General features: G+C 42.5%; 4 protein-coding genes across 5 annotated transcripts; 3 read left to right on the forward strand and 1 right to left on the reverse strand.

Moving 5' to 3' along the window:
• The first annotated feature begins 1,914 nt into the window (after nucleotides 1-1,914).
• Nucleotides 1,915-10,632, forward strand: LOC135609537 (YTH domain-containing protein ECT4-like). 2 transcript variants are annotated; one of them, XM_065102904.1, is made up of 9 exons: nucleotides 1,915-2,133; nucleotides 3,979-4,058; nucleotides 4,144-4,321; nucleotides 4,882-4,952; nucleotides 5,035-5,377; nucleotides 5,468-5,592; nucleotides 6,658-7,182; nucleotides 7,272-7,484; nucleotides 9,768-10,632. In XM_065102904.1, exons 1-9 carry the CDS (start codon nucleotides 1,917-1,919, stop codon nucleotides 10,134-10,136), a joined length of 2,121 nt encoding a protein of 706 aa, XP_064958976.1. In that variant the 5' UTR covers nucleotides 1,915-1,916; the 3' UTR covers nucleotides 10,137-10,632. The 2 variants fall into 2 exon arrangements, with proteins under 2 accessions (XP_064958976.1, XP_064958977.1); XM_065102905.1 differs by having other exon boundaries at nucleotides 1,916-2,133; nucleotides 3,982-4,058.
• Nucleotides 10,633-11,508: 876 nt separating this feature from the next.
• On the forward strand, nucleotides 11,509-13,668 carry LOC103981553 (pollen receptor-like kinase 4). Its single transcript, XM_009398305.3, has 3 exons — nucleotides 11,509-12,175; nucleotides 12,253-12,852; nucleotides 12,959-13,668. The coding sequence occupies exons 1-3, from the start codon at nucleotides 11,509-11,511 to the stop codon at nucleotides 13,627-13,629; spliced, it is 1,938 nt and encodes a 645-aa protein (XP_009396580.2). The 3' UTR covers nucleotides 13,630-13,668.
• Nucleotides 13,669-14,542: 874 nt separating this feature from the next.
• On the forward strand, nucleotides 14,543-17,991 carry LOC103981554 (U-box domain-containing protein 34-like). The gene is made up of 9 exons (XM_018824248.2): nucleotides 14,543-14,696; nucleotides 14,782-14,867; nucleotides 15,383-15,504; nucleotides 15,578-15,850; nucleotides 15,939-16,182; nucleotides 16,276-16,377; nucleotides 16,440-16,868; nucleotides 16,964-17,719; nucleotides 17,857-17,991. Exons 4-9 carry the CDS (start codon nucleotides 15,672-15,674, stop codon nucleotides 17,941-17,943), a joined length of 1,797 nt encoding a protein of 598 aa, XP_018679793.2. The 5' UTR covers nucleotides 14,543-14,696; nucleotides 14,782-14,867; nucleotides 15,383-15,504; nucleotides 15,578-15,671; the 3' UTR covers nucleotides 17,944-17,991.
• LOC135609540 (heterodimeric geranylgeranyl pyrophosphate synthase large subunit 1, chloroplastic-like) lies at nucleotides 17,854-19,706 on the reverse strand. The gene is made up of 2 exons (XM_065102910.1): nucleotides 18,673-19,706; nucleotides 17,854-17,990 (listed from the first exon to the last, which is right to left on the reverse strand). The coding sequence occupies exon 1, from the start codon at nucleotides 19,704-19,706 to the stop codon at nucleotides 18,693-18,695; it is 1,014 nt and encodes a 337-aa protein (XP_064958982.1). The 3' UTR covers nucleotides 17,854-17,990; nucleotides 18,673-18,692.
• Between the last annotated feature and the right edge of the window lie 4,853 nt (nucleotides 19,707-24,559).

The raw sequence follows: 24,559 nt of genomic DNA on the forward strand, positions 1-24,559 counted from the left end.
TGAAAATATTGTCTATGTTAGTGTAGGTGAAATTAATATTAACAGTTCCTTTCTGAAGAGAAGTGATCACAAGCAGTGCTCTTTCTATTTTACTTGGCTATTGTAACATCAAGATTAACATCCTCCAAAAAAGAAAAGAAATCAAGCTAAGATTGCTTGGATGAAGCAGGGATACCAGTTCATACTGATCAGCGTTGCTCAATTCATCAGATGAAGATAAGTCATTGAGAAGTGTATTAAACCAAGAATAGTCCTTTTGTCATTGTATGTTGGCTAATGTGTTCTAGTGGTTGAAACAAGACAATGTTCTAGCCATTAGAACAATTATAGCTTATTGTTGTTGTCGATTGCTTGGGTCAGGCTTGGAATATGTCAGCTCATACTGGTCAATGTTGCTCGATCTATCAGAAGAAGGTTAGTAATTGAGAAGTTTATGTTTGCTAATATTATTGTTTGAATGTCTTTTCATTTTACAAGAATAGTTGTTCTGTCAGTAAGTGGATTTAAATAAAATGAAGGATAGTTAATACCTTATGCAATCTTATTCTTGAAAGCAGAGACTATTATGTTATTGTGGTGGTTTGAACTTTGATCACACACATCACAAAAGATTAATTTTATGGAGATGATATCTTTTCGACATAGATATCTCATAGTTCATACAATATGGCTTTACATCTTATTTATACCTCATGAGCCATGGTCTAGTGGAGCCGATTCGAGGCTGAGTGTTATATACTTTTAGCTTACAATCAATCAAGAGCAATAATAAGTCATAATGTTCTAATGGTTTAGAATCGATTATAAAGATTTTTTTTTTCATCATTAAATTCTGCTCATCATAAATACTCGTAATATAATCATATGAACCACTCAAAAAAACTCTCATATCAATGACTTATGAGTGATAGTAATTTTTATTCTTGCAAAGGTGTATTATTTAAAAATAAAATAAAATAAAATTCAAAATTAAAATAGTTGAGTTAAATAATTATGATAAAGATATATAAATTTGAGTAGTCCTTTAGTTTGACCAAGGATTCCAATTGGATCGGATCCATTAATAGCTGGACTTGGATCCAATTCCACTAATAAGCCTTAGGTCTCATCCACACATCATCACTAACCTTTTTCTTCTCCCTACCATCTCCCTGTCCAAGAAAGAGACCAAATACAAATATCAACAGTGGCTCTCACAAATATTGTCTCCATCTCCCCCCTCTCGTTGTTGTGAAACAACAACAACAGTACATAAATGACTATATATATATATATTCTCTCTTTCGCCCTCATGTCATGGTTATGAAATAACAAGAATAACTAAGCAAGAAAGTAAACTAATCTTAAATAAGGCAAATAGCACTTAGGTTGACGCTTGGGTGAGCCCCATCATAGATTAGCACCTTTTAATAATATGATGATTAGGTCCTATTTGATATGACAATGATATCCAAACTTAGATGAAAGAAGAGAGAAAGATATGATTAAATATTAAGATAAGAAATTTTCATGTACTTTCTTTCCCGTATAATCAAATTAGAATTTTGAAGTCCAAGTTTGTGTGTGTGTGTATAAGTATATTCAAATAGTTTTTTCTTAGACTTGTATTATGAAATTTATATAATAATATGAGAAAATAATTTTAAGGGATACGAAAATTGTTTAGATTAGAATCATTATTTTCCTAATAAAGCTAATATTCCAAAAGTTGGAAGGATAAATGCTTATAAATAAAGATATATAAGAAATTTATTAACAGAACTCCTATAATACATGTAAATTACAATAAATCACATTAAAGAAGGAGAAATAATAATAATAATAATAATAACAAAATGCTTTTTTACATATAATATAATATAATATAATATTCTTTCCCTCAAGGCTTCAAGTGGAATAAATAAGGCCGCGGCTGTATGCTTTCTCCGCTCCCAATCCAAGTCGTATCTTGGAGCAAAAGACTCCTCCATCCCTCGCGCTGCTTAGTTGCTGCCAACGAGATCACAAGGAAGGGGAAGGGAATCGAGGAAGAGAGGGCCGTAGATTATTTACCTTTTACTTCTTCTGGAAGAAGGCGGGCCTCGGGATCTCGGATGGAGATGGAGACGAGTCAGCAGTCGCCGGATCGTATCGGTATCCCCGATTCTTTCACCAGATTCATGCGTTTCTTGTGATGTTTTCTCGCCGAGTTCGCTCTTGTCGCATGTCCGACTCGGAAAGGTGTGATCTTTATGGGGGCGTGGTTTGATTCTTGCGGTTTGGGCGTTGGTTCGGTCTAGAGTTCTTGCTGAAGACTTGATCCTTGTGTTCTAATCTTGTTCTTTGTTGGGGGGTGGATGGTTAGGCGGTGCGGGTTAAGGAATTGAGTAAGTTGAAGTCTCTCGTGACCTTGGAAGCGCTAGTGAGAGAGTGGTCTGGTGATTTTTGTTGGGGGTATTTGAGTAGATCTCCCTTTCAATTTTTAGTATAATTTAGATAATTTTTGTGTTTCTCGTGGTATGTAGTAGACTAGAGGGAGTTTGCATTGACCTGCGACATGGGTTGATCCACGAGGATAGTAGGAATTTGGTGTTGCCATGACTTACATAAGCTTTAGTGCTAAATTAAGAATATGAATCTCTTTTTTTTTTTTTTTCAAGATTGTGGTCTCCATATCTTGTATTTTATGGTTATAGCATGCTGGAAACCAGAAATCTGGTGTTCCAAAGTCTCCCTTTGTGGTTGTGTTGAAGATCAAATGCTTCATCTACTTTAACAATTTGTATGCAATTACAAAATCATATTATTTATTACCCAGATTCTTGTTTGCCATTAAGCTTTATTATAAGCAATACACTAGTTAAGTATTATTATTATTATTATTATTAGTCTTAAAACCTCAAATCTAAATTGACTCTGCTTACTTTATTAGATCTTTTACAAACATGTCTGGCTATTTGTAAGTCTTGATTTATCATGAATAGTTGATACTTAGACCTTTATATATGAAATAATATCTCATTATATCTTTATTGATAAAAAAAGGTGGCCTATTGCGTGATTGTCTTCCCAATGCAAGGTTTAGGAAGTGTTAATGTACACAGTTTTATGCCTTTTTAGGAAAGAGATCATTAGTGACTTGAAGTCCCCTTAATGTTACCCTAGAGAGTGAATCTAGTGATGTCTTGGACATTCTAAGCTTAGAAAGTGTTGGGTTCTGCTCAACATAAACATTTTGATTTAATCTATATTCAACTTCTCTTTGATATCTAAATCTGTCAAATGACTTAGTTGAGTCGTACAATGGTGATCAAACAAATCAAGCCCTTGTTGCAAGCTCAAACATTTTTGGCATTTGGTTGAGCACTTCTTGAGTTAGGATATCATTACTCTTGTGCGGCCTTGGGTGTTGATGTTCATTATTTCAGGTTATTGATGCTTCTTACATTCAGCTTTAGAAAGAGCTTTGAATTATCATTTCTTTCATGTAATATGTGTATCTTTTCATGATTTAGTGGTTAAATTGAGAACTTTGATATACTGCAATTGAAAATTCTGCTGCTTACAGAGTACTGTTCCAGATATTTTAAATATTTAATAATGCACGAACATATTGTGTTAAATTATTTCGTGCTCTTTAAATTAGTACTTCTGTCTGCTATTTACAGATATGCTCTGTTTTTTGACCTTCAATTTTCTGATTTTGTGTGCGAAGAGGGGTTTAATGTTTTATATATACATATATAGATGCTATACCGAGTTTATGTTAAATATGTACATATGTTTATTTATATGTAATTTTTACTATATAGACATGACAGTTGTGTTTACCTATGCATAAGCTTGCATGTATTTACATACAGATATGAATATACATATCTGTTCAAATGAATCTAAAACATATGTACATGCAGTCATGCACCATTGCACCTGCATTGTAGTTGCACTTGGCTCCCATTTCTACATAGTTAAACTAATTTGTTCTTTACTCTCTGCTAGTAGACTCACTAGAACCTTTGGAATCATCAATTGCGGATGATAACCAGAAACCTGTTGATGTTGAGAACTCAAATGAACAGGTAATTACTTCCTCATGGCCTCAATATACTTTTCTTTTCTTATGTCCAACTTCCAGTTATTGATAATTATCTCATCTTCTATCAGCCACCTTCTGATAAAGATGAGAAAGTGATGACCTCTAATGCCACCCATGATACGAATATCATGGATCACTCAGCAGATTCACAAGGCCATTTGGATTCTTCCGATGCAGTTAGTGGCCACAGTACAATTTATCCACCAAACCTTTTTGCCCCTCAGGCACAGTCCTTCTTCTTTAGAGGTCAGTTTTCCATCCTTATATTCATTTATACATCATGTTAGCATTAGTTTCTGGCAAATTTATATGCAGCATCATCATCATCTCTATGACAAGCTTGGAATTTTCTGTATATTCAAAAGTTTTATTGAATCAATTAACTCTTGCAATTTGAATATGCATTGCAATTGTCCAAATGTTGTTTCTTTTCAAAATTGTATGATGATATGCACATGTTTCTTCCTTAGCAGTTGCTTGCTTGAGTTTTTCCATTGGATGAAATTTCTAACTTTTGCTTTATGATGAAGTGTTATAATCCTTTGTGGCTTCTCTATTTCTTTACTTGTAGTTATTTATCAGAATTAGATTCTTTGTTTGCCTCCATTCTTGTTTGGCAGCTCACCTTCATTTGCAGTTCATTTAACTTCTACTTTGCATCCAAATAAAATGGTCCAGATTTTGTTGGGTTTGCATTTTTTTTCTAGTTACGTCAATGTTCTTTTTCCCTATCTAACTTCTGAGTTATTTGATTATGAAATCTGAAATTGGATACAAACATGTCTGATCATGTCCTATTGTTTCAGGATATGACAATCCGATTGGTGATGAGTACTCTCCATATTTAAATGCCGAAGGCCTAGAAGTTGGTTCGGTTGTATGTATCAGTATTTTTAATATCGACCGTCTTGTTACCATTTATTTTCTTTTAAATCGTATAAGGTTCTATTTTATTGTAGGGTGTCTACAATGAGAATCCTTCATTCTTATATCATACTGGATATGGGTACAGTCCTCAAATGCCTTATGGACCCTATTCCCCTGTTACGACGCCTCTACCTTCTATTAGTGGAGATGGTCAACTATACTCCACTCAGCAATTTCAGTTCCCAGGCACATACTACCAGCAGCCAGCTCCTCCTAACATGCCATATCTGCCTTCGCCAACTTCAATACCACAAGCTGATTTGACATTGCCAATTGATCGACAAGGACTATTTCCTGTCAATACCCAAAATTTCAACACCCAGCTGTTTGGACCAAGACCTGGTTATCAGCTATCCTATGGTTCTTTTGGTAGAGGTAATATTGCTGGCAATTCAGAAAATTCTGGTTTTTGTTATATGCAACAATATTTGATGGTTTTTTCTGTTAATGGTTGATTTTGGTTAGATTGGTTGAGATCCCCAGAAGGGACGAGGACTGTGACTCCATTATTATCACCAGCAGCTTCACCTCAACCAGTTGGTGCCCCAGTGTCATTTGGGCAAAACACCATGCCTCCAACTTTTGGAATGGTTGTTTTTTCTGATCTGCTCTATTTTTTATCTTAGTTTGTGAGCATCTTCTATTTCATAAAATACTACTCTTTTTTTCTTCTAAATTTATAATTGTATTCATTTTATGTTTTGTGACTTTCCAAAGACATACTTATGGTTTTGTTTCTTTTACAATGTACTGTATTTTAAACCAATAATTGCTGGCAATTGGATTTGATTGCCTTTGATTTGCAACAACATAGATGGAAAGATGGATGCATACATTTAAGTAGAGAAAGGTAGAAGATAATCATTAAGCAGCTTATTCTAAGACTTTAAGATTAATCTAATTGGTCACATCAGTTCCTATAAATTATTTTCTTTATGATCATTGTATTTTGCACGTAGTGCGGATTACCATGGTACCACAAATAAGTATGTTTAAGAAGTTTGTGAATCAAATGCGGCCTTCATATGACTAGAAGTGTTTTACATAATGATTCAACCTACTTTCTGTTTTACAGAATGATTCGGCCTGCTTTCCTTGAGGACATAGCTTTTGCCATATTCATGCTTTTACATACTGTCATATTAGCTATATTAGTTACCATTTTTCTATGTTCTGATTGCCAGAGCTTCAACCAAAAAAGAAGGAAAAAACTCGATATAGATTTTAGATGTAACATATCTTTTATAAATGCTTTCACTGAGAAAATTAGTCACATTTGTTGCTTGGTTTCATGCTACGAAATGAGTTGCCTTGATAAGGATTTAGTCATTTGACTATTAGTGGGGTTATACTGGCCTTTTATTTATTAAAGGCAGTGGTCAAGTTTTTTAATATTTTTCAGTCTTCAGATCTGAATTGGCAATGCTTTTACTTGGTTTGCATTAGTTAAATTTAGGTATGAGTTAAATCAATTCCCTCATCATCCATTAGTTCACCAGAGAACAAAATGTGTATCCTTTTACTGGATGTACCTTTAGGCTGCAAGGCTGGATTTATGCATTGTACATGGCAGTTTGTGTTATTGTTTTAAATGTTCTGACCTAATGATTTGTTTTTCATTCAGTATATTCATTTTATTGTCTAATTACATTCAGGCTTCACAACAACAGAGATCTTTATATGGTTTTGGGACCTCTGTGAATTCTATAGACAGAGCGTACCCCCCTCGTGGGCTGTACCATGGTAGCACCTTTGAGGCATCTTTTTCCAGCTCAGGAATTAAGGACCAGAGCTTAATTGATGCAGACAGAAGTAGGAGTCGAGGCAAGGGAACTTTATGCAATCGCAATGGCACTCTTGATTTTCTTAATGAACAAAACCGAGGGCCAAGAGCAAATAGATTAAAGAATCAGATGACTGAACACAACTCATCACTTGACAATGACAATTTCAGTTCTACTTCGTTGGTTGATCGTAAATTGTACAATAGTGCTGACTTTGTTACAGAGTACAAGGATGCCAAGTTTTTCATTATTAAGTCTTACAGTGAGGATAATGTTCACAAAAGCATTAAGTATGGTGTTTGGGCTAGCACTTCTAATGGGAACAAGAAGTTGGATTCTGCATACCATGAAGCAAAAAAGAAAGAAGATCCTTGTCCAGTTTTCTTATTTTTCTCGGTAATTTCTTACTTATATCCCATTTACTCTCTGATTTGTAATTTGTCAATATCTAATTAGTTTTGTTCACACAAGAAAACCATGAACAGGTAAATGCAAGTGCACATTTCTGTGGGGTAGCTGAAATGATTGGACCTGTTGATTTTGAAAGGAGTGTGGATTACTGGCAGCAAGACAAGTGGAGTGGTCAATTCCCTTTAAAGTGGCATATGGTGAAAGATGTACCAAACAATCTATTTCGGCATATTATTCTTGAAAACAATGAAAATAAGCCTGTCACCAACAGCAGAGACACTCAAGAGGTAAGTTTTTTCCTTTTGATATGAACCGTGATTATACAGACAGTTTATGTGTAGCTACTCTTGAATTAATTGTGTCATGTGAAAATTCCCTTAAAATTAGTTTAATTAGCAACTCAAATTTGTAAAACATGACTTAATTATAAATATATGAAGGAGTCAGCAAACCTGTTTATGTTGGATATCAATTGTCCATGAGAGTGTAACTTGAGAGATTTGCTAAAGAAAGATGGAGTTCTTGAGATTTATTGTTAGAATTTGGGATGATAAGACCAATGGTAGGATGGAATGTAGTAGTAGTCAGGTTATTTTTTTATGATTAGTACCTCAGCCGAGGTTATAGGCATTAGGCCTAACGAGAAGTTATCATAGACCGAAAATTTAAATATACATTCCAATGACAGCCAGTCGAACTAGAATGATACTGGTATGAGGGGCTGTATAACAAACTGTACTCCCTGGTATTACAGGTTAATTAATAAAAATTTAATAACAACAGGTACCGACCTATATGATCTTTTCATGGATATCGTGTTCCCATTTTTGTATCGTAAGCCTTTTCCTTTAAATAATTCAGATCTTTATTTCATGGTTCATCTTACCGATCCATACCGGTATACCAACCGGCTGTTGGTACAATATGTACCAAAGTATCAACACATGGTATGGTGGGGGTGTATTGATGGACTGGTATGTACCACCCATACCGATCCTCTATTGGACGAGTACATACTGCCTGTACCGAATGGTATGTCATTGTATGATGAACCTTGTTTTATTTAATTCAAGTACATCAGCTTTATGTTATTTTTTTTACTCATTTAGTCAACTTGAAATATTTAATATACCATGAATATAGAAGCTAGACTACCTATTCTGATTGTATCTCTTGAGCGCTTAACTTGGGTTTGGTGCCTAGGGTCTTGCTTCACTGATTGAGAATCCAATTCATGGTTGGTGATCCATCTTATTATCCAAAATGCTTACTTCAATAGTTCTCATGGATTCAGGCTGAAGTTTCATCATAGCGATCTAGTTTCTGGTGTCACTGTTCGAGTGGTCACGAAGATTTTGAATATCTGTTGAGTCCTAGCACTTGATCTATAATATAAAAGTATATAACTACCACGTTGGAACTTTAAATTGCTTGTATTGACTTCTTTTAAAATCATTTGCCAAAGAGGTTATCAAGTCCATGTTGAACATCCTAGTAACTGCCATATGGATCTGATGAAATATAATGATATATCATTATTCCGGATTATGTGCATATTAAATCTGCATCCGATATATTAAGCTGTGGTTGTGCTTTTTTTGCTGTGCTAATACTCTGGGTGAAGGAATTTTTCTTGCTTTCCTTACATCATCTTCTTGTCACCTTTCTGTCTCCTTTCCCCTCTTTTTCACCCCTCATTCATTGGAAGTTATTATCTTTTATTTTTCAAATACAGGATCGTAGAATTGTGCAACTGTCATAAATTCTTCTAAATGCACTAGACTGAGTCCTTGGGTATCTAACCAATTTTTCCATCTTTTTTGCAAATAGTGAGACTAGCTTCGAGTCATCTCTGCATGGAGCCAACATTTTAATGTTAGCCATCTCTAGGCCGCAGCCATTTTTTTTCCTTTTTCTAAATAGTGCTGTTAGACAAAAGTTCACTCTGCATGGATATGGAGATAGAGAGGTCAGTGCTCATCTGACAAGCTCATGCTAAGTTTTAAGCTGGTAGACAGAACCATAGGGATTTTATTTCAAGGCAAACTTGTCAACAATTTTGAACTTTATACTTTGGAGTAAGCATGCTGATATTAGAATTTTCCTATGGAGTAGCAGATGACATTTATAGAGTCAGTTAAAGGTCAAAGTTAAAGGAATGAAATAAATCAGTTCTGGGATTGTTTGGTTTATTGTTCATAGTATTTCTAACTAGTTGAACTTTTAAAATTATTCATCGAGTCCCATAAATGGAGGTGTGAATCTAGTCAAGATTGAAATCCATTAAGACAGTTGTATGAGATGGTTGTATTGTGCTTAAAGGTTGAATCTCTTTGGTCTGTTCTTTCTCAAATCTCAATCACCATGTGGAGCATTAGTCTGTTGATTAAATTGATTTTTCTATTTCATTATTCAACTCAGTGCTCGCCTTGTTTTAGTTATGCGTTTTGCATTTTTTTTTTTTTCATTTTTTTGGCATTTGAAAATTTCACATACTTATCCAGTCTACTAACTTGTTTTCCTTTTTAAAAAAAAATGTTTGACTTGATATTTTGTTTGAATAAATGCAGGTGAAATTGGAACAGGGTTTGGAGATGCTAAGCATTTTTAAGAAGCATGAATACGAAGTATCGATTCTAGATGACTTTGAGTTTTACGAGGACAGGGAGAAAGCTATGCAGGAGAGGAAGGCTCGTCAGCAGCTATCCAATTTGGCAGCGCCTGGCCCAGTAGCTATTGAAGATGATCGAAGGAACCCTGCTGCGAACTCTGGGGATTTCATAAGCCAGATATCAGGGAACTTTGCTCATGCTGTCAGGTTGGAAGAAAGAAGTAAATCTGGCCCATCAACAGAGAAGAGTAGTTCCCTAAGCACTGTTGTTACTTCCAAGAGTGATAGTATAGAGAAACCAGCAACAACTGTAACAACTAGCAGCTAGCATTATCCAGGAGTATAAGCCTCTTGTGCAGACTGCAAACCACTTGATGTTCAGAATGACCAATGACTAGGTTTGGTGAAGTAGGCATTGTGAAAGCTGCTGAGTAGGATTGCTAGTATTACCGAAGCAGTTGTACAATTTGTTGGCCATTCTAAGAAAAAGGGAAAAGAATAGAAAAGGGAAAATCAAACTTTTATTTTCTTTTCCCTTATTTCCTTTCACTGGTGATCTCTAGCAGAAATGGAGTTCTCTACCAGCTTTTATGGAGATCCATTTGAGTGGCAGATGAATAATTGACTTTATCTTTCAGTTCTGACTCCTTTGGTCTTAGTTCTATTGTTTCACTAGTACCCACCATGAAGAAGCTGAAATGTTTCAAGTAATACTTGGTAATGTCGCTGACATGTTCAAGAGGTTATTGCCTATTGTTACATAATTCATTGTTGCACTAGACCATTCCGTTCGATATCGTTATTATGAGTGGCTTTATGACCAATGCTCTTAGTCCTCTGATTTATGATCTACTTACAGCATACATCAAATTCTGACTGACTGACTGAGAGTTGATTGCATTGTGTTGCTTAAAGATTGTTTAGTCAAAGTAAGATGATTATGAGATTCTCTTGGAAAAAGAGGCAATTTCAGGTAAAATATTAGACCTGGAAATATCATAAGAGGAACTACAGCCTCCACTGTGTTCTAAGCTTTATATATACTGTAATGCCAACTTTGGATCTCTCTCTTTTTTTCTTTTTTTTTGTGAAATTCTGGTCTCTGCTGCTGGAAGGATGCCTGTAATCCATTCTTACAAGTAATTTGCAATTTACAATAAACTTTATTGCATTATATAATTTATAATTATACCAGATTTGCATAGACAGACAGCTATATACTCTTGAATTTTCTGTCTTCAAAAATCAACATGTGCATTTTCACTTCTCATCTCTCTCTTTATATCTTCATCATGAACTATAATATCTCCTGCTCATTGATTTCATCTCATTAGGAGACAACAGATGTAGTATATTCCACTCATTGTCATGGTATTATTCATTTCCATGCTTGGCTATGTGACAAATGCTGTTCCTTGGTGTTATAACATTCTATTACAAAGAAGAAGAAAGCCAAATCACAACAACATACACATTTAAAGAACTGTATTATTAGACCAAGTAGAAGCTTTCTTACGCTACGGATTCCATTTTTAGGGGCCGGCCATTGATCTCTCGGTGAACATCTCGAGCCAGGTTGACTTTGTTCACCCTGTTCTTGTCACCATTCCTAGTCTTTCACGTCCACCCTTGTCCTCCTCCATCTCCTTCCCCCATAACCATGCGCCCACGTTCCCCATCCCAATCGCCACCACTGCGCCATGGGCGACCAGTCCCCGCCATGGCCGCCGCACCTCCTCCTCGTGTTCTTCCTCTTCCTCGCGACATGGCGGGCCGCCGCCGATGCGCCGGACGACCGCAGCGCCCTCCTCGAGTTCAAGGAGACGACGCTGTCTCCGGCTCCAAGCGACTGGGGCGGGCAGGATGGCCCGTGCATCAATAACGTGTCGAAATGGACCGGAGTCTACTGCGACAAAGACGGGAGAGTGTCCGTTCTGCGGCTAGAGAGCATGAACTTGTCGGGCACGTTGACCCTCGACGCCCTCTCAGAATTACCGAACCTTCGCTCGCTTAGCTTCAGCAACAACAGCCTCGAGGGGTCGATCCCGAACGTCACGAAGCTGCCCAATTTGAAGTCTATATACCTGTCGATGAACCGGTTCGCCGGGGAGATACCGGACGGCATGTTCTCGGCGATGCTGGGGCTGAAGGTGTTGTGGCTGTCGCAGAACAACTTCTCGGGGTCGATTCCGAGTTCTCTGACGGCGCCGAAGAAGCTCGCCGAGCTGCGGCTGGATGGCAACAAGTTCGAGGGCCAAATCCCTGCTCTATGGCAGCCCAATCTGCAGCTGGTGAACGTCTCCTTTAACGATCTGGAGGGGCCGATCCCGGAAAGGCTCAGCAATATGAGTGCCAGTTGGTTCGAAGGTCAGTCTTCCCTTTTCCTAAATGAAGAGCGTCGCGGACTCCAAACTCTGACACCCGACTCTGTTTCACCTCAACAGGTAACAAGAATCTCTGCGGCCCACCGCTTGCGGTCTCATGCGAGTCACCGAAGAAGAATCTCTCGCCTGCTCTTCTCGTCGTCGTCATAGTGATATCAGTTGCAGCGTTGGTGGCGATCGTGGGAGCGACTACTTTCCTCTTCCGGCGCCGGAAAAAAGAGGCTACAACGGTTAACAAGCTTCGATCCGTTAAACCCGAAACGACGGTCCATTTGGAGGCAGACGGGATGGGGCTGGGAACAGTAAGGTATCACGAGGGGGAGAAGAAGGTGCCGAAGGAGGAGAAGCTGTTGTTCGTCGGGGAGAGGAGGGGGACGTTCGGCCTACAGGATTTACTCAGGGCTTCAGCTGAGGTTCTCGGCAGCGGAAACTTTGGCTCTTCCTACAAAGCCATCCTGCTCGATGGCCCCTCGGTGGTGGTGAAGAGGTTCAAGGAGATGAATGGAGTGGGGAGAGAATACTTCCAAGAGCACATGAGAAGGCTGGGGAGATTGTCTCACCCTAATCTTCTGCCTTTGGTGGCTTACTACTACAGGAAGGAGGAGAAGCTGTTGATCTCCGACTACATCCCTAATGGAAGCTTAGCTCACATGCTATATGGTAAGCCACTCGAACCCCATCGCATGCCATTTCTTATCTTAGATATAGAAATTCCAAAATACCTATCAATGATCCAAATAAAATATGCGATGAGCACGAACTGCAGGGAATCGCACTTCAAGAACATCACCACTGGATTGGCCAACGCGCTTAAAGATCATCAAAGGTGTAGCGAGAGGCCTCGCCTACCTGTACGAGGAGCTCCCGATGCTTACCGTTCCCCATGGCCACCTCAAGTCCTCGAACGTGCTGCTTGATCTCTCCTTTGAGCCCATCCTCACGGACTACGCCCTGGCGCCTGTGATGAACAAGGCTCATGCGTCGGAGTTGATGGTGGCTTACAAGTCCCCGGAGTGCGCCCAGCACGGCAAACCGTCCACGAAGAGCGACGTGTGGAGCCTCGGGATACTGATGCTCGAGATACTAACCGGCAGGTTTCCGGCAAATCATCTGAGGCCGGGAAGAGCAGGCACGGATTTGGCCAAATGGGTGAGCTCGGTGATCAGGGAAGAGTGGACCGGCGAAGTGTTCGACGGCACCATGAAGGGGACGAGGAACAGCGAAGGTGAGATGCTGAAGCTGCTGCGGATAGCCATGGCGTGCTGCGAGACCGACGTTCGCAGGAGGTGCGAAATGGCGGCAGCGCTCGAGAGGATCGAAGAGCTGAAGGAACGAGAGAGCGACGCGGAGTTCTCTTCTTCGGCCATTAGCGAGGGTGAAGCCTTTTATTCTTCCAAAGCCTTGACCGATGACGACTTCTCTTCTCCTAAGAACTGAGGAGATTTGCATTTCCATTTGGAGCATTGATTTGTTTGATTTCGAATTCGACTTGTCCTTTTTTTTGTGTTAGATATATGTTATGTTCTCAAAGACATGAAGAACATCTCTTATTGGTGTGCAGCAGAAATGACCTCACGGAGGATAAATAATACCCACCTTCATTAATAATCACTTGAAGAAAAAGATCATTCACCCAATGCTCGTTAGTTATCCGTAGGTCGGAAAGAAGCAAACATACTGCATTGATAAGGGAATGCAAATCTACCGCTTGCCAAAAGAGATTCGCATGTCTTAACCACCAAAGCTAGTCGAAATCGGCTACCGAATCCAATTCGTCCTATTTCGGGGCAATTCCCGCACATCGTCCGGTGCCGTACAACTGTAACAATCCCAACTGCTGCAGAATCCAACACCTCCCAAAAGAGATCCGCATGTCTTAACCACGAAAGCTAGTCGAAATCGGCTACCAAATCCAACTCGTCCTATTTCGGGGCAAATCCCGCACATCGTCCGGTGCCGTACAACTGTAACAATCCCAACTGCTGCAGAATCCAACGCCTCCAAAACAAATCCTGGTCAACGCGTCCGCCCTGACGGTCAATGAGTCAAACTGAAACAGGACTTCCCCACCCTATACTCGCTCTGCGCCTCAGGATCAAAACCACGCAAGAGATTTGAGCAGAAACGAGGGAGGAAGACGAAGAGAGAGAGAGAGAGAGAGAGGACGACCATCTCACCTCAGCCTTCGCCTTCTGTGCCTCTCCGGGGAAGAGGGGTTAGCCCGTCGCAGAGACCGGCGGAGGTGAGCGCCCCGTATCTTCTCATGTCCATTCCGAAGAGCTTCTTCTCGATCCTGATGTGCTAAGGTGATGGGCACCAGCCGTTTGTGACGATGCAGAGAGGGATGTCGCAGAGGGAGAAGCCAGACGGTGCGGCGTCCCCGCTGGTTGCGGTCGCCATCGACAAGGACAAGAACAGCCAGAGTGCTTTCAAATGGGCTCTGGACAACGTCGTCACCAAAGGCCAGACCCTCACCCTCGTCCATGTCAACACCAAGCCCTCATGTAAGTAAGCTGGCTCGTCCTCCACCCATGAACGAAGAGATCTTTGGCATTCCTGACTGTTCCTTCTCTTTTCCATGCGATGCAGCGGGTTACGAAGATGACGCTGCCGCTGTTGCCAACACGATTAGGGAAATATTCGTCCCGTTTCGATGTTTCTGCACCCGAAAGAATGTGAGTCGTGTTTCATCCAATCTCACATCTTAGCTAATTCTTCGTAATCTAAAAATGTAGTCAACAGATTGCATTCAGGAACATGAACATCTAAAGCAAGCTAAAATTCCTGTTTGAATGATTAATTATGAGATTTGGAATTGAGAGAATGCAGCACTCTGTCCACTTCACTGATGAAGAATCAGTGAAGAATCTGCTGTTCCTTTTCCGGCAAGCATAGTTGCTGCTAAGAAACCTTGAGGTTATATTCCATGTCCTATTGCTGAAGCAGCATCTCAAAATCATACAACGATCCTCTTCAAACTAGGATAAGAACATGTTTCGAGTAGATTTCCCCTGGTGAAAGGAAGTTGCCCGGTGACCCGAGAAGATTCACAATGTATGCAAGTTCTTCTGCTGATCCTCTTCGGAACAGCTCCCGGTTGACTGTGGGTTATGTTCATGAAATTGAATCCGCCGTGTTCCGAAATCTCATACTTGTAACTGATAGTTAGCATCCGAGTAATCCTTAATAGGTACAATGCAAAGATGTGGTGCTCGAAGACACTGATGTTGCCAAAGCGATCACAGAGTTCGTCACCAACGCCGCGGTCGAAAAGCTTGTGATTGGCTCATCATCAAGAAGCGGATTCGTTAGGTGAGCTTAAATTACTGGAGCAATTCTTCGACTAATCGAAGATCTCTGAGACTCGAATCATCTTCCCTCTCAGATCATTCAGGAGCACAGACCTCAGTACCACCATCTGCAAAGGTGTGCCAGATTTCTGCAGTGTCTACATCATCTCCAAGGGGAAGGTCTCCTCGATGAGGAATGCCGTCCGGCCACCTCCGCCTGTCTCTCTTCTCCGGAATCAAATCCAAGGCCAAGCAAGTGTTAAACCCGATACATTAAGCCAGAACGCCAAGAATGGCACGAGAGGTCCGGTGCCGAATGATGCAGCATTGACTCCGTGGAATCTGCAGAAAGATAATGAATCGATAAAGTAAGAGTTCTCATCACCAAACAAACCTTTGGAGCTCACAGATGTGAACAAGATGATGCTGAACACGAGATTTGTCTGCCTCGATTAGGTCCCCTTTTACCAGGGGAGGACGTGCTTCGACTACGAGATCATATGGAGAGTCGATGGCGGACAGCGATGTCTCATTCGTGAGCAGCGGCAGGTCAAGCGAACGCTCCTACCCTCCGAGGTTGTCAAATCTTTCAGACAGCTACGAGCGCAGTTTCGAGTCACCACGCAGGTCGGTGGGCGCAGTCTCATCCGCCAATGGATTCTCCTCCGTGTCTCATGAGAGCTCATCATCTCAGAACATGGTATGGCATTTACTCGCTACAAGGAAGTAGTCTGAAGCCATAGTTGCATCTGTACCTGGTTAACCGACATGCGTGTTACCATGGAGCTCGCAGGAGGATGTGGAAGCAGAGATTAGGAGGCTGAAATTAGAGCTCAAGCAGACCATGGACATGTACAGCACAGCATGCAAAGAAGCACTCACAGCTAAACAGAAGGTAACCTTCCCTCACCGTTCCCCGAATCTGGACTCGTTTTCAGACGACGACTTCCGCTGCAGACGATGGAGCTCCAACGCTGGAAGATGGACGAAGAGAAAAGAATCAAAGACGCTCGATTGGCGGAAGAAGAAGCTCTGGCTTTAGCGGAGAGCGAGAAAGCAAGGTGTGTCGCAGCGATACAGACGGCCGAGGCATCAAAAAGGATAGCAGAAAACGAAGCACACAAGAGGATCAGTGCAGAGATGAAGGCATTCAAAGACGCCGAGGATAAGAAGAAGGCTTTCGATGCTTTGTCCCATACAAACCTCAGGTACAGGAGGTACACGATCGAGGAGATAGAGGTAGCCACCGACTACTTTGCAGAGGAGAGAAAGATAGGAGAAGGTGGCTATGGCCCTGTTTACAGATGCACTCTGGATCATACGCCTGTTGCCATTAAGGTACTACGTCCAGATGCCGCCCAAGGAAGGTCACAGTTCCAGCAAGAGGTAGGAAATCCAGAGAAGACCACAACTCGGTGATCCCAAGTCTAATTGAACTCTTCCTCGATCTCTGTTTGTATGATCATCTTTTGCGTGAACAGGTTGAAATCCTATGCTGCATTCGGCACCCAAACATGGTTCTGCTGCTGGGCGCTTGCCCGGAATACGGCTGCCTTGTGTACGAGTACATGGCAAATGGGAGCTTGGACGATCGATTGTTCCGGCGAGGTAACACACCACCCATCCCTTGGCAGCACAGGTTCCGGATCGCGGCGGAGATCGGCACGGGCCTCCTCTTCCTGCACCAGACCAGGCCGGAGCCGCTGGTACACAGAGACCTCAAGCCTGCAAACATCCTCCTCGACAGGAACTACGTGAGCAAGATCAGCGACGTCGGCCTCGCCCGCTTGGTCCCCCCCTCCGTTGCCGACACCGTCACCCAGTATCGCATGACCGCCACCGCCGGCACGTTCTGCTACATCGATCCGGAGTATCAGCAGACCGGCATGCTCGGCATCAAGTCCGACATATACTCTCTTGGGATCATGCTGCTGCAGATCATCACCGGCAAACCTCCCATGGGGTTGACACACCATGTCGAGCGTTCGATCGAGAAGGGGACGTTCATAGAAATGTTGGATCACTCGGTGCCGGATTGGCCGGTGGAGGAAGCTCTAAGCTTAGCCAAGATGTCACTCAAGTGTGCGGAACTCAGACGCAAGGACCGGCCGGATCTCGCGACGGCCATACTGCCGGAGCTCAACAGACTCAGAGATCTCGCAGAGGAGAACATGCAGTTCTCCCCGTTTGGGACTGGTTCATACACCTCACCTATCCACAGTCAAGTTTCCACACAAGTATGTTCTCTTATCTTGTCGACTAGCTTTATCCGGGACGAAAGAAAGGTGCAATCCGAACAGGAAATAGTTGTGATTCCTTAACATATAACATCAGCAAATAAGAAGTATTATGAAGAGCTCATCTTTTATTTCAGGATATCATGAGTGGGCCTGGAACTGTACAATCTGGATATGACAGCTCAAGAAGCCGATATAGTGGATCATCCATTCCGGGAAGATGAACGAGCAGAGTCTTGTGAGGAAGCAAGCAGTTCTTCTGGGGATATAGCTTCACAAGAAATAATAATAATAATAATAATAAAATGCTTGTTTCATCTTAAATATTTGGTGCAAGTTGAATGTAATATATCCTGCCTTTTTTGTGTTGGAAGCAGCACATCATCATCACCAAGCACAATGAAGGAGGTGAACCATCATTATTCTCATTCTCTGTACTGAAACTATCAAAAAGAAATAGCTTCTCCTTGTTGATGTAAAAGGAGAGATGCTGAAGGAAGCTGACTGCAAGTGAAGGCCCAGAGAGACTCTGGTCTTCTTCTACCTCATGACAGCACCAACAGTTTAATGATATATATTGTCTGTATCGATCCTTCTCTCATGGAATCTTATGTACCATTACATCTGTCTTTAACTTGCAAGTATCAACTAGGCTTTTCTCGTCTGGTCAACTTATGCATAGGTTTGGTTTCCATGTACAAATAAATAATCAAGCTTGTGGGTGTTCTCATATAGCATCGACATATTAAGTAATTGCTACTCTTCTGGAGTTGTGGAAGAATGAAAGCAGAGAGGATGTATGGTTCAATCTTCCGGTAGTTTTATCCGAGTAGAAGAAGGAGAAGAGGATTATAGAATCAGATGAAAGTGTTTGAGAAATGTAGTCGAATCATAGAAAACCTCTTTAGATCAGATTTTTAATTGCTGTCCTGCAAATAAAGAGACGGGATTACCTAAAAGTGGAGCATCGACTTCAGTTCTGGCGATCGGCGATGTAGCGAGCGAGATGGCGCAGGGGCGCCGCCTTGACGCGGTCGAACCCATGCAGCTCTGCTTCCGCTTTCACCACCAGGGTTTGTGCCAGCTCCTGCGCCTTCTCGAGGCCCATCAGCTTCGGATACGTCGTCTTGCCGCTCGCCACGTCCTTCCCGGCCGTTTTCCCCAACTCCTCCGTCGTTTTCGTCACGTCCAGTATGTCGTCCACCACCTGGAACAGCTGGCCGACGCAGCGCGCGTACCGCCTTACGCTCTCGAGCTCGGCGTCCCCGCCGCCGCCCACGATCACCCCGCACGCCGCGGCCGCCTCCACCAGCCTCGCCGTCTTGTGCAGGTGGATGTACTCCAGCACGCCGACGCCCACTGCCTTGCCCTCGCTGTCGATGTCCACAAACTGGCCCGCCACCAGCCCCTCCGGCCCCATCGCCGACCCGTACTCCGCGACGGCCCGGAGGACCCGATCCGCCGGCACGCTGGCCGTGGCGGCGACCACGTGCTCGAAGGCCAGGGCGATGAGGGCGTCGCCGGTGATCACGGCGGTGCCCTCGCCGAAGACACGGTGGTTGGACGGCCGCCCCCGGCGGAGGTCGTCGTTGTCCATGCATGGGAGGTCGTCGTGGATGAGGGACATGACGTGCAGCATCTCGACGGCGCAGGCGACGGGCATGGCGGTGGCCTCATCGCCTCCGACGAGCTCACAGGAGGCGAGAGCGAGGATAGGGCGGATGCGCTTGCCGGCGCTCAGAAGGGAGTAGCGCATCGACTCGTGGAGCCGCTCAGGGTAGCGGAGGGGCACAGCGCGGTCCAGGGCCGCGTCCACCCGCCGGGCCTTGTCGACCATGTACGCCTTCAGGTCGAACCGGTCCGCCGCCGCCGCCTCAGCCTGCCGTATCGGGCCATCGTGCAGCCGGGTGGAGGCGGATCGCAAGGCCGCAGGGACGCGGCCGCTCCCCGGAGCACGGGCGAGGAAACGCGCCGTCACGTATGCCATGAGAAGGCGGCGGTGTCGCTAAGCATTCTTCCGTGGGAGAGACCCCGATCGATGTTTCAAGTCGGCGCCCACCTCCCTGTACGTGGCAGGTTGATTATTGGAGGGTTAGTTTAAAATGAAAAGGAATAAATCACTTCTATTGATAATTAAAAGAAAGAGAAATTTCTATAGAAAAAAGAAAAAAATGATAAAGAAAATGCAATTCGAGTGATTAGGTGATCCAAAATTTGGTCAACTAAATCTGATTGGTTAGAAGTGAAGATCGGTACATTGTTGTATAAATGATAGATATCATATTCAAATTTAGGTATGGACATCATGTACATTATTTAATGTAATAATTTTTTTGAACTAAATCAGCTGATCCATCAAGCTAAGTTTTGGATAAAATTAATTTTTATTTTTGTAAATAATGACAAGGAGGAGAAGAGCTGCTTCATGATGTTCCAATGGAGTAATAATGGGAGTTGATGGATAAGATAAAAGAGGAGACTGGGAAGGATGCAAGTTGACATGTGCAAACAGAACGAATCTCGAGATGGATAGGATGAGAGAGAGAGAGAGAGACTCATTATTATTTCTTATCATTGATGTGGAAGGCGTCAGTCTGTGCTAACAGAACTCACGTGGTGGGCGGAACCCATGAAGCGGAATTTAACCAAACACAACAAAAGCTATAATCTCTTCCCCCTCCGCCCCTCTTTTATAAATCTCATTATAAGATTTTTTTTTTTTCACAAAGAATAAAGGATGAGGATGAGATTTGATCTAAATATTTAAAGTTGACATCTTTATTAATTAATTTATTTTTTTTAAATAAAAAAGACATATCATTTAATAATATTAATTTAAGGTATAAACCAAAACATCAATATCACTTATATAATAAAATAATTATATATCTTAATTATCTTCTCAACCCCTCTTCTCTTTTTTTTATTGTTACTTTCTTATTATATTCAAGTGTCTTGGTCGGATATCATTCTATGATACTTTAGAATGTGTTACGTCTTTCTAATAATATTAAGAGGCCCGACACGAAAATAATACACTCACTTGAAGTTACTCTCGATCTAACTTAGGTCACAAAGGAGTTTGAGCTATATTTCCTTGGGAATTTATGCATGAGGCCATCAATGATAATACTTCTCGGACTTAAACAATGGAAGGAAGAAATACTTTCCAACTTCGTCACTCAATTCACTAATAAGATCCGAGAGGTACAAGAAGCCCATCTATTGCATGTAGTACAAGTCTTCACAATGGGGCTCAAGCCTTTTCGCTTTTTTTGGTTATTGGTGGAAAGGCCACCAACAATGGTACCCGAGGTGCTCCAAAGGACCAACCAATATATTGCCAAAGTGGTAATGATTTTAAGTAAGTGCAAGCAGACATGCAAACAATGTTCAATGGCTTGCAACTGATTATCAGCTAGGTTGAGGGGAGCTACAAAGCCCGAGACGCAACCATGACGAAGTACCTTATCGTGGTATGGAGGCTAGCTTGTAGCTTCTCCCGACTTAACGTGTTATGGTCCCTCGTGCAGAAATACCTAAGCCAATACACTCGTCAGGTTAGCCTTTGCCCAAGCTTCAGGGAAGGGCTAGCTGTTGGTCGAGACGCTGCCTAGAATCATTGAAGAGCGTGACATCTCCGTAATCGATGAGGAGCTGAGTTGGATGGACGAGATCTTATGCTATAAAAGAGACCGGACGATCATGACTGACCCCGTGGCTGCTCGAAGAGTCGAGCATCGCCAAGTATGGTATTGCATAATCAACGACCATTTGTATCACAAGTTCTCCAATCAAATCATTTCTCCAATGCTTGACACCCCAAGAGGTTGAGAGGCAACTCACTGAAGTGCACGAAGGCATTTGCGAGGAACATATAGGCGGGTGAAATCTTGCGTTCAAAGTGCTTCGACAAGGGTTCTATTGGTCGACGTTGTGCAAGGATGTAATCACCTATGCCTAGAGGTGCCACAGGTGTCACGAGCTTGCTTGGATACAACACCAACTAGTAGACCTTATGAGCTTAATCGATTGCACATGGCCCTTTGCCCAATTGGGCATAGACCTCCTAGGACCTTTTCTCCCCACCTCAGGACAGCGGAGGTTTCTCATCGCAGGAGTGGACTATTTCATATTGTGGGTTAAGACTGAGCCTCTAACATCGATCACCGAGAAACAATTTAAGGGATTCATGTAGAGAAACATTATCACCCACTTGGGAATCCCGAGGGCCCTCATCATTGACAATGAGACCCAATTCAATAATATAAAGTTCAAGAAGTTCTACCAATCTTACGAGATTCAATTGAAATTTAGTTCAATGGCTTATCCTTAAACCAATGGTCTCGTCAAGGTTACCTACTGAGTCATTCTCAAATAATTAAAGAAGATGGTCATTGGAGCAAAGGGTACCTATGCGAATGAGTTGCCAAGCATCCTATGGGCCTTCCAAATGATACCTAAGACTAGCTCGAGAGAATCATCATTCAACTTGGTATTCGACACCGAAGCTATCCTACCACTTGAGATAGTCTTCACGATACATCGAATTAAGAACTTGATGAAGAAATCTCCGAAGAGGGGCTCGAGCCAGTCTCCACCTAATCAGCGAAGTTAGAACCGAAGCACACCTACGAGCATTGAGATACAAAATAGCGATGGTCAAGCTCTACAATCAGGAAGGGCCTTATCAAGTCATCAAAGTTGTTCGATATGAAACATATTATTACCTTGGAACAATAGAGGGTGTGGCGTTGCCGAGAACGTGGCACATTACAAACTTAAAGAAGTTTTACCCTTAAGGTCTCCTTCGAGATCAGTCTGAAGAGGACAATGCCTCGAGCATTAGATATTGACCTATTAGCCTTAGGGTATCGATTATAAGATGTATCTTTAAAATTCTAGTTGTGAATTAAGAAGATAAAAATTTATTACTCCTAGAATGATTACATCAACCAAGTTAGGCTTCTACATCCAAGGTGAAACCCCCAACCTGTTAAAACAAAGCATCGATAGTGCAGACAAACGAAACGAGTCAAATAGACTGACTTGACAACCAAAAAAGGGATCAAGTTGGAGACGACAACTCAGGTGGCAGGATGGGGCAGTGAGTCAAGGCTATCATCGAAGGGCATCATGGTTGGCATCGAGACGTTTTGGTCCTTGGGGTAATATGTGAATAGATCCTCCTCAAGCTCCGACTTGAGGTACCTCTCCTTGAAATCGACCAAAGTGATTTGGTACTTGAACTAGTATGAGGTGACTTTCATTCTCTCTAAACCCTTTTTGAGCCCGACGAATGCCTTGTAGCCAGTAATCACCTCCTTGCAATACTCTAGTGCTTTATTTAGCTTGCGAGCCTCCCTATTGGCCAACACGACCTCCTCAACAAGCTCCAGGTTATGCGTTTGCCCAACCTCAAGTGCTTCCCCTAACTCGTGAGTCTCTCGAATGGTTGATTGACCTCCTCAACAAGCCTCGAGTTACGCATTCTCATCGAGTCTAACTCATAGGTGAGCCATAATAATTCATCCTCCATGGCTCGGTTGTTGTCCCGAACTTCTTTTAGTTGTTTGGGAAGGCCAGCCAGGTGCTGCTCGATGTTCTCTAGTTGATGCGCTAGCTTGACTGCCTAAGCCTCCACGTCGACGACGGTAGAAGGGGCTCGTCTCCCATTCCTCAATTCCTTGATCTCTGGCGAATGGTTATCAACCATAAGAGACTATTGATGAATAACAACACTAATGTCTCGGACACGATCGATGAGGGTCGTTACGTAGTGGTGGTGCTACAAATCAAAAGTGAATGAGTCAGCAAGTTGAAACCGAAGGAGCTAGTTGTAGCCCAACTTACTACTACTTCATTTCGGTAGCAAGTGTCAATCAAAACTTTCGAGGGGGAGTAGTAGATCCTCTTTGCCATCCTCGGGCACAAGGACCCGTGGTAGCTCTACTATGCAGTTGTGTCCTCACCTCACACCTTCTACATCTCTTTCAAGCCTTCCCATCGAGGTCATAGCGGTGCATCCAGGGTCAAATCTGATAGGTTAACCATCTATAAAGTCGTAAAGGGCAGGGGCTTCCCCTTGCACAAGTCCAACATCGACTGCAGCTTGCTCCCCTTTTTTCTCGAGGATGACTTGGAACTTTGGCCTCCTAGAGGTGTTGGTGCCGCAGAGGTAGGAGGCTTTGGTGCCGTAGTGGTGGGAGGCACCCTCTCCTAGGACGACTCCTCGGGTGCACTGTCCCTCTAAGGGTGCAGGATTTTCCTTGCAATAACTTTATGTTTCTTTTTCGATTTATCGACACCACCATGATGATTAGACCGAGGAGGGTCCAATTCCTCTACTGACTGTTTGTGAGCAACCTGGGCCGAATGGGGCTTCGCCACACCCAAAGAGGAACCGAGCGCCTTCTAGGGCTATACCGTGCTTGACGAGGAATCGAGCGTATTCCAGAGCTCTACCATGCCCGACGAGGAACCGAGTGCCTTCCGAGGCTCCGTGGTGCCTGATAAGGAACCAAATACCTTCCTCTTCAAAGAGTGCAAATCCATGCCTATAAAAAGCCCAAATCACAAGATTGAGGACAAAAGAAAGGCCAAATGAAGCAATGGGAGGTTCATGTCATACCTTAAAGAGCCAAGCTAAGACCCCCGTCGATTAGTCAATCCTCATCCATCTTCTGGACTGTCTTGGAGGAAGAGAATATATTCCTTAGTCGAAGCACTCAATCTGTCTTCTTGTCCGAAAGGAATGAAGGAGTGTTATCAACGCAATGTGTCGACCAAGCAAGGTTGAATCCCCAGTCTTAGCTTAAACTTACGAGGAAGAAGCGCTCT

The sequence above is a fragment of the Musa acuminata genome, chromosome BXJ2-4 (genome assembly GCF_036884655.1).
Source record: "Musa acuminata AAA Group cultivar baxijiao chromosome BXJ2-4, Cavendish_Baxijiao_AAA, whole genome shotgun sequence".
Taxonomy (NCBI): domain Eukaryota; kingdom Viridiplantae; phylum Streptophyta; class Magnoliopsida; order Zingiberales; family Musaceae; genus Musa; species Musa acuminata.